The following is a 13144-nucleotide window of genomic DNA, read 5'->3' on the forward strand; positions in this document are numbered from 1 at the left end:
TATCGTACACAGAAAAACAAAAGAACAGGCTCCATATTTAATTCAAACCAACACCACATGCACTAGAAAACAGAATGGAAAGAGATGAATGCTTCTGTTTCCTCTGCTCTTGCTGCCTCCTCAACTACTTCCCTTGCCACTCCTGGTAGCTTTCACCGCCAATGCTGCCGAAGTAGTAATCGTTTTATCTTCACCTGCAGGCCTTTTACATCCTCTCTTCGCCACCCCTTTATACTGAGAGGTACATAGCCTTAATTCTCTTTCCTCTTTAATTTCCTGGCAAGAAAAAGCTCACACAAACACATACATAAATATGTAGGAAGAAACAAGGATTGATTTTCTTACTGATCAACAAATTAAACTCAATAATGTCTACATGCAGTAAGAAATGATTCTAGTAGGACTGAACTGTCTCCAGCTGAGCCAGCCAATGAAAGTTCTGAAGCTGATAGGATAGTTAATGGAATGGACTTTGGTGAGCTTTGCAATGAGTTCGAGTGCATTAGTAGCCCACTGGTGGAATCGACAGCCAGACAGCTTGTACGTGATATCCTCCAACTACGTGAAGGCAATCGTGCCCTTGGAACCTTCGCAGTTTCTGTCAAATATAAGGTATTCTTTCACTTTTTTGTATCAAGAAAAAAGAAAGACGGTTTTGCCAGATCTTGGTGGAGTCTTGATTGTAATGTTGGCATGGCTTATGAATTTAAAGTTATTTTTTACTTCGAGTGATAACCCAAAAAGAAAATTAATTTCCATAAGTTGCTTTTAGTTTGATGCATAATATGTAAAATAAGAATACTGTAACCTTAGTTACTGCAATTTCAAAGGTTGACAGAAGTAGTAATGCTAAACGTAGGCCTAATTGGTTCGTTTGCCAAAAGAGACTCAAATCACAAGAAAACTGCTCTTGAGAGTTGAGTTATATTTGAAATGGAATACACCAAGCTGCAAATGCAACCATCTCAGAGAAAAGAACAGTATTTATAGTCATATGTTTGTGATTGCAGTTGGTTACAGAGCAGTCTGCCATTAGGGAAAGAGATATGACTTCCAAACCAGAGCAGAATTTTAACTGAAGACAAGAAATAATTCAGTCAATTCATATGAAAATCACTGAATACATGGGTTATTAATTGTGTCTTTCATATTGGCTCGTAAGTGATCTCATTCTGGCATTCAATAACTGTATGTAATAAATAACATTTTATTTCAATAGAACAACACATAATAAATCTACAAATGTTCTTGTTTATAAATAGCTAGAAATGTACATTTTCTTCATGTGGGATGGTGGGATATTGCATTCTCAAACATAATTTCTTGCGATTCTTTTGCTTATAGTAAATTGAAACTTTTATTTTATTAGTAATTGCAGGATCCAGTCAGAAGTTTTACTGGTCGTGAGAAATACAAGAGACCACTCTGGGCAACTGGTGCTCTAGATAACCCTTCTGTGGTGAGAGTGCTTCTCTATTGCAAATTCGGAATGTTTCATTCATTATATCACATACTGTTATATTTACAGTAGAAATACGGCATAGCATTCTGCCTCGTCCTGGTCTTCTGTTTTCACTATAGCGCATAAGTGTCCGTTCAGGTGCACAGGCATACACATGCGGGCTCACCTGTCGTCTGTTCGGGGCCTGCCTTACCATTTACAACTGTCCCATGTACATGGTCACCATTTTCTTAAAGTCGCTGCTTGAAGACTCCTTTTTCTACATTTAGTCAAACATGGTAGTATGCATAAATATATCAGACTGAGAGCAACATTTACATGCTTGGCTTCATCTGCATTCTTCCAAAAACACAATTAATTAAACAACACAAACAACTTCATGGGGAAACAGATTGCTGATTTGCTTATAAGCATAACGTTTGTCCATCTTACATTTCTGACTAGCCATTACACGTTCTAAAATTGTATGATTCTGTACTGTTTTCCCTTTAATTTATGTAAGTTCTACATGCTTTGACTGTCGTAGACTGTACAAGAAATGATAATGCTGTCAACAAGTATCCTGAGTATCAAGTGGACAATAACAGGAAAGCCCAAATCTTTTATTGCTGGTGTGGGGGGAGATTTGATAGTTAAAGTGCATTCCAAATTCACTTTAAACCAGATCAGTGGCCAAGTGATTGAGCACGAAGAGTTCTGGGATTTGTCAGCCTCTTCAGTTATTGGTCAGGCTTTTTTCTGGACTTCTCGTAGATTATTTGCTACAATTGAAAATGGAAAGGATTTATCTGATCTTGTGAAAAGCTTGACAAACCGTCCGTCGTCCAAAAAAGAGAACATGGAGATATATCCTGACCCTTCTGGTGATCCAACAAAGGTAAGTGTTACTATTAGCTTCGAGAAAAAACAGCTTTTAAAAATTACTTGTCCAGTCTCCTCATATCTGATGACAAAAGAAAGCATTAGGGATTGTGCAGATTATGAAAATACAATTGCTAGAAACTAATTCCACATAATCAAACAAAATGTTATTGATAATTTCTGGAAAACTGTTCCCCGCGAGTTCGTTAAAATTTGAACATGCATAGTATTTGTCGTCTCCTAGTCCAGTATTCTTAATTAATTTGTCATATAATCTGTTTGGATACAGTTCTTTCAAAGGGATGACAGCTTCCAAAGAGATGCATACCAGATTGCGCTATTTCTGGCAGTCCTATATTTTGTGGTACAGTTCTTGAGGACAACCTTGTAAGACCTGCCTCGCCTACGTTCCTCTATTAATCGTTGTCGATCAAACCTGTGTTGTATAGTGTGCCAATCTGCCAATGATTATTGCCTTATAACCACATAGAAAGTTATGTCCCCCACCTTGGGTGCCTAAATGTTTTTTGTTCCTTCAGTTCTGTTCCAAGATACCTGCAGCTTGTCTTTAATATATATTGTATTTATTTTACACTCAATTTATTTGACATATTAGGTATGTTAGAAGTTATACTCCTCATTCCGAAAAACAAAACGGGGCTCATCATGGATCCACTATTTGTAAGAGAGAGGAGTACAATTCCCAATATGCTGAATAATTCCTTATTCGACAAGTTTTGAGAATTCAAAACATGAGAACGAAGGTGTTCCAGATAATCTTAGTATCGAGTAGTGTTTTTTGAAACTTCATATGGACTGCTTGCAAGGTCAGGAGATTAAATCAGTGAAGGGACACAGATGCATCGCAACAGAGCAAAATAAGAACCCACTAAATAGTATTACGTATGCATGGCAACTTAGAGTTACAAGAACTGACATGCTAATTAACTTAGTTCAATACAATGATTAATATTTAGCTTTTTCATCTTCTCTCCAAAAATCCCTAATTTTATATGCAAAAACTACAATAATCAACAATGACATCTTATAGCTATGCACAACCAAGATCTTCCCTAATCACTCTTATATTTCAACTAGGTAATCATGAGCAAAGCCTTACAAGGTATGATTGAGGAATATTTAATGCCTAACAAGAAAAAAAAATATTCTTGAAAGGGTCAAACTCTTCCCTCTAAACATCAAGAGAGAAATACTTTCACTTCAAGATGACCATGTTAACCTAAATATTAAAAATAAATAAATTTTAATATAGCGTAGTGTTGCTCTTGCTGACTACAATAACTAATTTAATATAATGCATCAACTTTTAGCAAAGAATGAGAATTTCATATGATCTATAACATCATTTAATTGTCTAGAACTCCTACCAAGTTGAACAAATAAATGATGTTATGATGTTTGCTCTTTTCCTTTTTGATTGAAATCAAACAATGTATTTAAACTATTATCCTTTACACTTTGGTCATGTCAAAGGACTTATACCCAGGTGGTAAGGAACTTTGTGTCTCCTCACAGGTCCTAACGGCTCAATTCCAAGACATTTTAGTATACAACCTAGATATACACTCAATTAAAAAGTTAATAAAAAATAAAACTTTCTAACCCGACATAATCATATAACCTTCCTTTTACACTAGTTTTTAGATATTATATTTTTTCTAGGTCAAAAAGCTTACTAAGACCTATTTAAAAATAATAATGGCCTTAGTTGAGGGTAGACCATAGCTTTAGGACCATTTATTCTCAGTTATGTAAACAAAGCATTAAAGAAATATCGTGTTGAAGGTTGTTTACACCTAAAATAAAAATATATTTGTCAAACATAAAGAATAATAATTGTTTATGATAAAATAAGGGAAGAAAGCTAAAGTCGATCGTGAATTGAATCAGCAAAATTGACCAAGTTGGAAGAGTTATTGATTGACTAGAAAAGTCAACCAAGCGACCAGAATTTATTATCAATAAAGAGAAAGTAATTGATTGATAGAGATAAATGCATGTGATAAACTAAATATACAATTCTATTTAGAATGAAGTCCTTAACATAATAATTAATTAAAATTCATAGATTAGCCTAGGAATCATTAAAGTTTCAATTGAAAAGAGTTTTGTTTGTATTAGGATTTAATAAACATCTTTATTTGATATTGATATTTGTATGGAATTAGAATTGCCTATGTAAATAAGATTCAAACTCGATAAAAATATAAATGAGGCCTATACTACTTTAAATGATGGTCAACCCTACATATTCAATTTCTACTATTTAATTTATTTATCTTTTGCACCATATAGTTTTTCTTATTTTGATTTATATTTTTTCTTTATCTTTTTAGTATATTTAAACTCCTACAATTTATTTCCCTAAACTCCTATTCTTTTTATATGGATGTCCTTATTGAAAGAGACATCCCTTTCTTAGAGTTTGAGGTCAAGAATCCTACTTCTTGTTTGATTAAAGTAGTTGTTTCCATATTACAGCTAAATTCTAAGTAAAATTCAATTGACAACATATAGATTGGCATGCCTAGTAAGATAATATTTAATATATATTCTAGAAATTATTAAATTTATCTTTAAAGAAAAACATACATAAAACCATTCTTACTGTATTAGATAAATAGTTAATACAAGCAATGAAGAAGCGTTACATTTTTTTTGGCATGAAGAGCCTGATAATCCACCATCTTCATAAATTCCATAATATCAACCATTATTACATGTTTCTAGGGATGGGTTTTCATAATTAAAACACATAATTGTGTCTAGACACACCTTTAATATTCCTATATAGTCACTTAAATTTTCCATCAATACGGATGAGGTTAGCCCACCAACCATAGATTTACTGAACAAAAATATTCAATAGTAAAATTTTAAATTAGAATTTCTATGTGATCCCTTTTCAACATAATTATATGCTCTTATGGTGGTTGTTTTTCTTGTGTTGGTTTGGTATGTGTCATATTTATATTGAACATAGAATCAAATCAAATTGGTAAAGAGGCAATATGGTTTGAAAACAAAACACGAAGCAATTAAACAAAGATATGTCTAAAACATATATATAAGAAAGAATTTGCAAATCACCTTAAAATAAAATAGGATTGATTCTGAAATGAAATGAAGGAAGAAGAAATAAAATCAAATTGCATCAATTTAAATTCATATCTCTAGAACTTATACATCAAAAAAAAAAGAAGAAGAAGAAGAAGAAGAAGCTAGCGATAACTTGAAACAAGCAAATTGGTGATAGTTTAAGGAATTAAATTCACAACCAACTTGTTTAAAACAAGCAAAAACAATTCAATAACTAATTTATTAATCATTTCAAAACTTTGTTCGAAATAAACACGGCTAAGCCAGGAATGACTTAAAAACAATTTAAAACTCTACTTAAAAAGAAATGAAACAACTTAGCGATGAATTAAAAAAATCAATTGAAAACTCTACTCGACAATTTAAGACATTGCTTAAAAGAAAAAAAGAAACAAGTTTATAACAAATAACTTTGTACAAAAATGAACAAGATCAGGTCAATAATAATCATAAAAATAGTTAAAAACTCTTCTTGAAAAACAAGCTACAAGCAAGAACATTTCATCAATGAATTAAAATTATTTTACAACTCTGCTAAAAAATAAACATAACCAAGTCATTAACAATAATAAAAATAGTTCAAAACTCTACTTGAAAACAAGAAAAAACATTTTAGCAATGATATGAAAAATCATTTTAAAACACTAATGCACAACGTGGAGAATCAAATCGAGAATGATTTCAGAAACCACTTAAACAATTTTCTCACAACAAGGAAAAATCAAATTGATAACAATTTAAGAAATAATTTTAAGGAATCCTCACGGAGATAAGATTAAACAAATTAAAAATGAGTTTAAGATTTTTGCTTTTTCTTTTTCTTTTTTTTTTCCTTCTTCAGCCAATCTTTTATTTATTTATTTATTAACTTGAAACTCACGAAAATATTAAAAAGCATGAAAACACGTAGAAATGGCTAAAATTCTAAAAATGAAAAGATAATCACAAAAAAATGTGCAAAATTGGGTTATAGATCATAAGTCTTCCAGACAATTTCCTTCTCAGATTAGGCAAAAGGGGTTGGAAGCAAAAGAACGTTGCTTTGCTTTATCCCCACAACTAAAAAAATAAAAAACAATAAAATAGAAACCCGCAAGAAGAGAGGTGAAATCTTGAATCTTCTTCTCCAAGAAGAAGAGTCCATTTCTGAATATGATTAAAAAAAGAAATTCAAACTTTGAAGGAAGGAAGGAGGCTTCAGTCTTCACCATCACCAGATTATTATCAACAAAATCCAACAGGTCACATAAAATTTAATAGGAAAAAAAATACATGGCGAGTTGGATTTTACAAAAATACCAATTCTACCCTAGAGAGACAATGGCCCTAACAATCTTTTCCCCTTCTGTAGAAAACCTAACATTAACAGAAATTAATTGATAAATCCAATATATATATATATACACACACACACACCCTTCTTCCTTCTGTCATTTCCGAGTCTTTGCCTCTCCTGCGGCCTTCTTCCCCTCTTTTCCTGGCACAAACCTTGGTAGATTCAACATGGTGTTAACACGAGAGACTCCTTCCAGAGCAGACCACTCTATTCCACATTCTGATTGCATTTCATCTTGTTTTGTGGAATCTTCCTCTGCATTTCCTCCTGCGCGGTCCGGACAGGTTAGACTGGGGAGATCATCCTCTTTCTGCCTGCCATTGTCAGCTTGGTCCACTGAAGCAAGCTGTTCATTCGCCTTGATATTGGAAGCAGTAGATAAATCATTCGATTCGAGGAAGAGGCAAACTACTGCGCAGTCATCAATCTTGGAGGTTGGATACTTGTACCTCCAGGCTCGAACCGCTGACTCAACCAAGGCTCTCGCAGCAGAGGAACGTGACGACACTGACACAACAATGTCCACCACCTCTTTATTCGAGAGCACATCCCAAATCTAAAATATATCAAAACAGCAAAAGATACCATTGATGAGAGATAGAAGGCTAATTTCATAGACTATACAGTAAACGGAGAAAGATCCAAGAATGAGAATGGCTCTTACCCCATCTGTTGCCAACACTATAAATTCATCCTTCTCAGTTAAGTGCCGATAAGATATATCAGGCACAGAGATGAGACCAAAATCCTTTAGGCAAAAATCTCCAAAAGCCCGTGCCATGGCCAGGCCAGGGGAGTCATTATTCGGTAGCCAGACTCTAGCTACCTCTGGTTCATCCTGAAGAGCAAAAACCCGCCCTTTACACTTTCTAATTCTTTCTGCTTCCGCTGTAGGAGACCAAAAAAAAACAGGATAGTAAAAACTACGAGATTAGATTACAGCACAGTTTTCAATTGCAGATGCAGCCACAGTAGTGGTGCCACAGAGCACAGATGTTACATACTGATGACGGAAAACAATGCCCTGTAGTTAGCACCATGAAACATATTATTGTTGAAACTCAGTTACGAGACTCTGTAGATATTGAAAACCATGGATTACAGCCCCTGGGCTCTCTCTATCGCCTTGGTTTAGGGATTTGGGCAATGAAACCACAGACCCATATATCAAGTAAACACATGTTCCAAAGCAGTTGCCAACAAAAATGGAAGACACTAGCGGCAAACATGCTAACACAGCCCTATTTGGCAAACATTTGTCCAGTTGACAACCATTCATGTATTGCTATCGAGACAATTTGATAGTTTTGATGCAGGAAGATTTGAGATTGCAACTGTCTTTAAAGAAAAGAGGGGACTAGAAATTTGGATATATGTTGACCACTCAAATGACATCCTTTAAGCCTTAAGCCATCTGTCCTTTTAGTAATTTACCTGCCAATCAATTATGGTTGGACTGATGCAGTTCCAGTATATATTCAAGATCATTTAGTTCTTCCTTGTCCTGTCCATTATACAGCCTTCATTTGCAATTCATACCACACATATGCTTGATCTCTGCCATTGTTGGCACCATTTTTCTCTTACGACACAAGTATTCTTTGCGTAGGATATCTTAGATCATCAATCATCATGCTCCCTTAGCTTTTCTCTTGATCATATTTAGTTAAATAGAACAAAATGTGATTCAATGTCAATCAAATTTTGAAAACATAAATTGCCAGTGTTCTGCTTCAGAAATGGACCACAGATCAAACACACAAATCAATCACCAATGCTATCTAGATCATCAAGGAATATTGGTAACATTTGAACTATGTATCAGAATATGCAAGTCTATAATCCATGTTAGAGCTATATCCAACATCAATTTATGTCTTGATTTTGTATCAGATTTTGTACTCTACTGCATGTCTTGATTTTCCTTGTACCAATGGAGATAGAAAAAGGAAAGCTATTTCCATATACAGGACATAAGAATTTGCCATTTCTCTCCTTCAACAACATCAACTGTAAGTGATGGACAAACCATCCCTGCCTAATAAAACTCCTGACCTCACAGCACACCAACAGCATACACAATAATAATAATAATAATAAAAGATACAATTGGAAAGATTCATTATGGACAGAGAATGAAGATGGGAGCTACCTGGAAGATTTGGTTTGAGATCCACAGTCAACTGAACAGCAACAAGAGAATCATCCCTGTCCCTTGTACCAAGTACAGCTCTTGAGTCCCCAACATTTCCTAGGACAAGATATTGACCCTACACAAACATCAGACAATTATAATCAAGAAGTAAGCCACAAAATTTTAAGATCCTTAGTATGCTATATGTCATTAAGGTCTTCATGAGTAGAAACCTGCTTGACTAAAGTAACTGCTGTTGTCCCACTGCAAAAGCAATCAATATTAGCATGCACCCTCAGTTCCCTGTCCATGACTTTGAAAGCCTTCAGAAATGACTCTTTCAGAGTCTGAAAATTTTCCAGGTGCTTCTCAGCATCCTCGAGATCAACAGAGGCCCTAGGTTCTTCCTCAGCAGATATAAAGGAAGTGTCTTCAGAGTTCATGCTCCCTGTGGTATTAAGGCTGGTCTCCTTGAGAAAAGCTTCACTGGTTGCATTCATTTCCCAATGAGCAGTCAGTTTCAGGGGGAGAGAATCCCTCACTCTTTTAGCAACCATATGACCGTAAGGTCCATGGCCATCAAAAACACCACAAAAAACTGCATCTGTCCTAGAGCCAAAATTCTGGAAGAGTACAAAGCTTCAAAGAGTGAGATTTATTTTCAAAGGGTGTGATTTATTTTCATTTATAATTATTATTCTCTTTATTGTTTTCTCTTTGATTTCAGGTTAAAGCACGGAGAATAAATAACATAGTACTTCTAATACAGAGAAGAGACCAGCAATATTGCATGACAGAGATAATATTAGCAGTTCTTAATCTGAAATACTTAGATGACATCGAAGAAACAACAAACAAATAGAGTTTGCATAATAGCCAGGCTCCAAAAAATATAGATAGATTGTACATTTTATCCAAGTTAAGAAGGAAAAATATTTTATGTATGGCAATGACACAAATTTATAAACTATACCAAAAATAAGCCCATTACAACACAAGAATGAAGATCTATTCAATCTCATCGTATGATTTTAATTACCAGATAAACATTAAAGTTTCCATCATAGTGCGTACAGACATAACCCTGCAGAGATTGTCATGCTCCCAGAACTGATGATAGTGTTTCACTACAATTAATCCAGACCAACCAGAAGCAGGATATGCTTCATTTTCAATATAGACACATCACATGGAAGTAAGAAATAGTCACAACAAGGAAACAATTGATAGATTGATTACCTACCTTACAGGAACAAACCCTTGTCCAATAAGGATAATAGGATGATGGTATGATAGATCAAAACAAATAGAGAGTTTCTGAACTCAGCGGAATCGATAACGAATGGGATCAGCGCAATCTTTTATTTCTGAACTCAAGCTCAACATGGTAAATGCAGATAGATAGAGGGTGTCCAGTTTTTTGTTTTTTATTTTTATCATTGATGCGAAATTTCATGAAACAACTCAATGATTCGCTACTATACTGAAAGAAAGACACTAGAGAAGCTAAAAGTAATTACTTCTTAAAAAAAGAATGACAGACTGACTTGTAAGTGGAATAATTAATTAACTACCATTGCGTTGACTGCACAAGCAACTACATCGAGATAGCAACAATGCATTCAAGAAAATAACAAACTATAATTATTTTGTAGAGGTAAGAAGCGAAATATTAAGGTGATTAAAATATATTGCAAATTTCTATTATTATTATGATCATTTCAATGAGAATAATCCTTTAATGAACAGAAGAATGTGAAGAACGAACTAACCTCCCAAACAATCATAGCATCCTGATTAGTTCCCTTCTTGCCTTGCTGGGTAAACAATGAAGCGATATCACTAGACCCATTTAAGAACAACCTTCCTGGAATCCTATGAAGTGGTTCTTCCCTCCTAAAATCAAACGAAGAATTCCGAGACCCCGGACGCTTTTTAGATTTCTTCCTCTTCCTGACGCCAAAGGCAGGAGAGGAAGGCGTACCAGGGCGAGGGCTCCTGCTTTCGGCAGACAAGCAGGACCCCATCCTGAGGACCCTGATGATATTTGATATGCACTCCAGACCAGCCAGACAATCACAACCACTGTTTTCAGAAGAAGGATCCGTAAGAACTGATTGGTGAAGATCCTAAAAACTGTTTTAGGAATGGTTGGATTAATCAACCAAATTCACCTGGATAGTAAACCTCAGAAAAAGAAAACCCCTTGGAATTCTATAGCCTAAATACCGAAATAAGGCTTTAGATTTGGCTTGAAACAAGGAGCACTTGATTAAGCAATCCACCAAAAAAGAATGAAGCATCCAAATAGAAGGGAAATCCAAAGCTTTCTACTTACCCGCACACAAGGAAAAGGTGTTTTTTTATTGACCCTTTTTGGTGTTGACGAAGCACTAGAGATAAGGGATGAGAATCTTCACTCCCGTCCTTTCCATTTTATATTAAAAATACTACAAAAGGGCATATATTTCATAAAGAACAGATCTATGTTGGAAGATCTATCATAAGAGAATATATATATGTTTTACTCAATGCAAAGTTGATAAAATTGAGCTTCAAATCTTCCCTAAACCACCCATAAAGCGCAATATTTGACCAGATCAAGTTGTGTTTTTTGTAATCAAGACAGGCCCAGGAAAAAGGAAAAAAAAACAAACTATTTGGGCAGCAACAAAATTTCAAAAGAGTAAAGAAGCATTGATGGGCACAAAAAGAATACATTCATAGAGGTAAGACCATCCCAAGAAAAATGGATAGATAGAGAGAGATTGAATGTTTAGAGAGAGGGAGTGTTCGTGTATATGTATCTAATGTCTAAAGAACCTTAAATGGAAAGCAGGATTGGATTAGCAGAAATAATAGCAACCACTAACAACACAGAAGAGAAGAAAAACGACACAAATTTCGCTCTTAATAAAAGGAGAGGGAGAGGCAATTTCTAGAGAAAGATGTTCTTCGAAGAGACATTATGGGTCGGGTTTTTACTCATATTTAAATTTAATTTTTAATATATTATAAAATATAAATCTAATCTATTTAAAAGTTTTTTTTTAATCGGAATGAGGTATATATATTAAATTAGGCTAAATGCTTGTGGATATTATAGATATTCACATGTTAATAAAATTAATTCTTTTATTTTTTGATGATTTCAAAATAATATTGGGTTATAATTGTTGGAACTAAATAAAACCTTTAAAATACATATATTATATAGTGTTTGGCTACTATTCTGAGATAAAAGAGACAAAAATAATAGAGATAAAACAAAAAATAAGACTGAGACAGAATTATATTTGATAGCGATATACAAGATAAAGTGATTGTCTTTGTTGTTTGCTTATAGTAAGACAAAAAAATTAAAAAAAATTATTTTACTTTTAATATGTATTGTTATCAAACTAATATATTTAAAAAATGATTTTTTTTTATTTTAGTTATATCAAGTGTTAAAATTAATAATATTATAATAATTCTAGTTATAAAACCAAGACTGACTTGACAAGCTAATCTGGAACCTAAACTTGTTCGAGTTTAAGAAGAAATTGAGGAATGATTGACTTGACCTAGTCCAATTAAAAACTCAAGTCAACTTGAGATAAAACATGGGTCAAAAATCCATTAAATTTTTTGAATAAAAAATTAAAATTTTTGGATTAGCCAAGTTGACTCTCCTGACACATGACCTAAACCTTGCCTTGAATTTTTTAAAACTATGATAATAACCACTTTTATATATACATTGACTCGGGTCAACTCATGTTGACCCTCTCGATCTATGACCTGCGCCTTATCTTGGTTGATCCTCGAGTGGGGTTTTAAAACTACGATAATAACAACTTGTATTCTTACATTGACCTTCTTGATTCGTGATCGAAACCTTGCCCTGTGTTGACCCCCGAATCAAGTTTTAAAACTATAATAATAACTATTTTTATTTTATGTTGACTTAGGTCAACTCAAGTTGATCTTCTTAACATATGACATGGGCCTTACCCGAGTCCACCTTCGAGTCGAGTTTTAAAACAATAATAATAATCATTTTTGTATTTATGTTTACCGAGGTCAATGGTCAACTCTACTTGTGACTCGAGCCTTGTCCCGGATCAACCCTCGAATTGGGTTTTAAAACTATAATAATAATCATTTTTTCTTAAACTAACTCAAGTCAACCCACCTTGTCACCTGGAATTTGCCCTGGAATGACTCTCGAGTTAAATTTTAAAACTAT

General features: G+C 34.0%; 2 protein-coding genes across 3 annotated transcripts; one reads left to right on the forward strand and one right to left on the reverse strand.

Annotated features, from left to right (window-relative positions):
* The first annotated feature begins 10 nt into the window (after positions 1–10).
* Positions 11–2922, forward strand: LOC133670046 (uncharacterized). The gene is made up of 5 exons (XM_062090454.1): positions 11–241; positions 383–612; positions 1379–1459; positions 1989–2339; positions 2613–2922. Exons 1-5 carry the CDS (start codon positions 85–87, stop codon positions 2712–2714), a joined length of 921 nt encoding a protein of 306 aa, XP_061946438.1. The 5' UTR covers positions 11–84; the 3' UTR covers positions 2715–2922.
* Positions 2923–6646: 3724 nt separating this feature from the next.
* LOC133669930 (probable protein phosphatase 2C 33) lies at positions 6647–11871 on the reverse strand. Of its 2 annotated transcripts, XM_062090262.1 has the most exons (6): positions 11252–11871; positions 10686–10998; positions 9147–9536; positions 8932–9049; positions 7444–7667; positions 6647–7335 (listed from the first exon to the last, which is right to left on the reverse strand). In XM_062090262.1, exons 2-6 carry the CDS (start codon positions 10938–10940, stop codon positions 6874–6876), a joined length of 1449 nt encoding a protein of 482 aa, XP_061946246.1. In that variant the 5' UTR covers positions 10941–10998; positions 11252–11871; the 3' UTR covers positions 6647–6873. The 2 variants fall into 2 exon arrangements, with proteins under 2 accessions (XP_061946246.1, XP_061946245.1); XM_062090261.1 differs by having other exon boundaries at positions 10686–11871.
* Positions 11872–13144: the final 1273 nt, after the last annotated feature.

The sequence above is a fragment of the Populus nigra genome, chromosome 12 (assembly GCF_951802175.1).
Source record: "Populus nigra chromosome 12, ddPopNigr1.1, whole genome shotgun sequence".
In the NCBI taxonomy this organism is placed as follows: domain Eukaryota; kingdom Viridiplantae; phylum Streptophyta; class Magnoliopsida; order Malpighiales; family Salicaceae; genus Populus; species Populus nigra.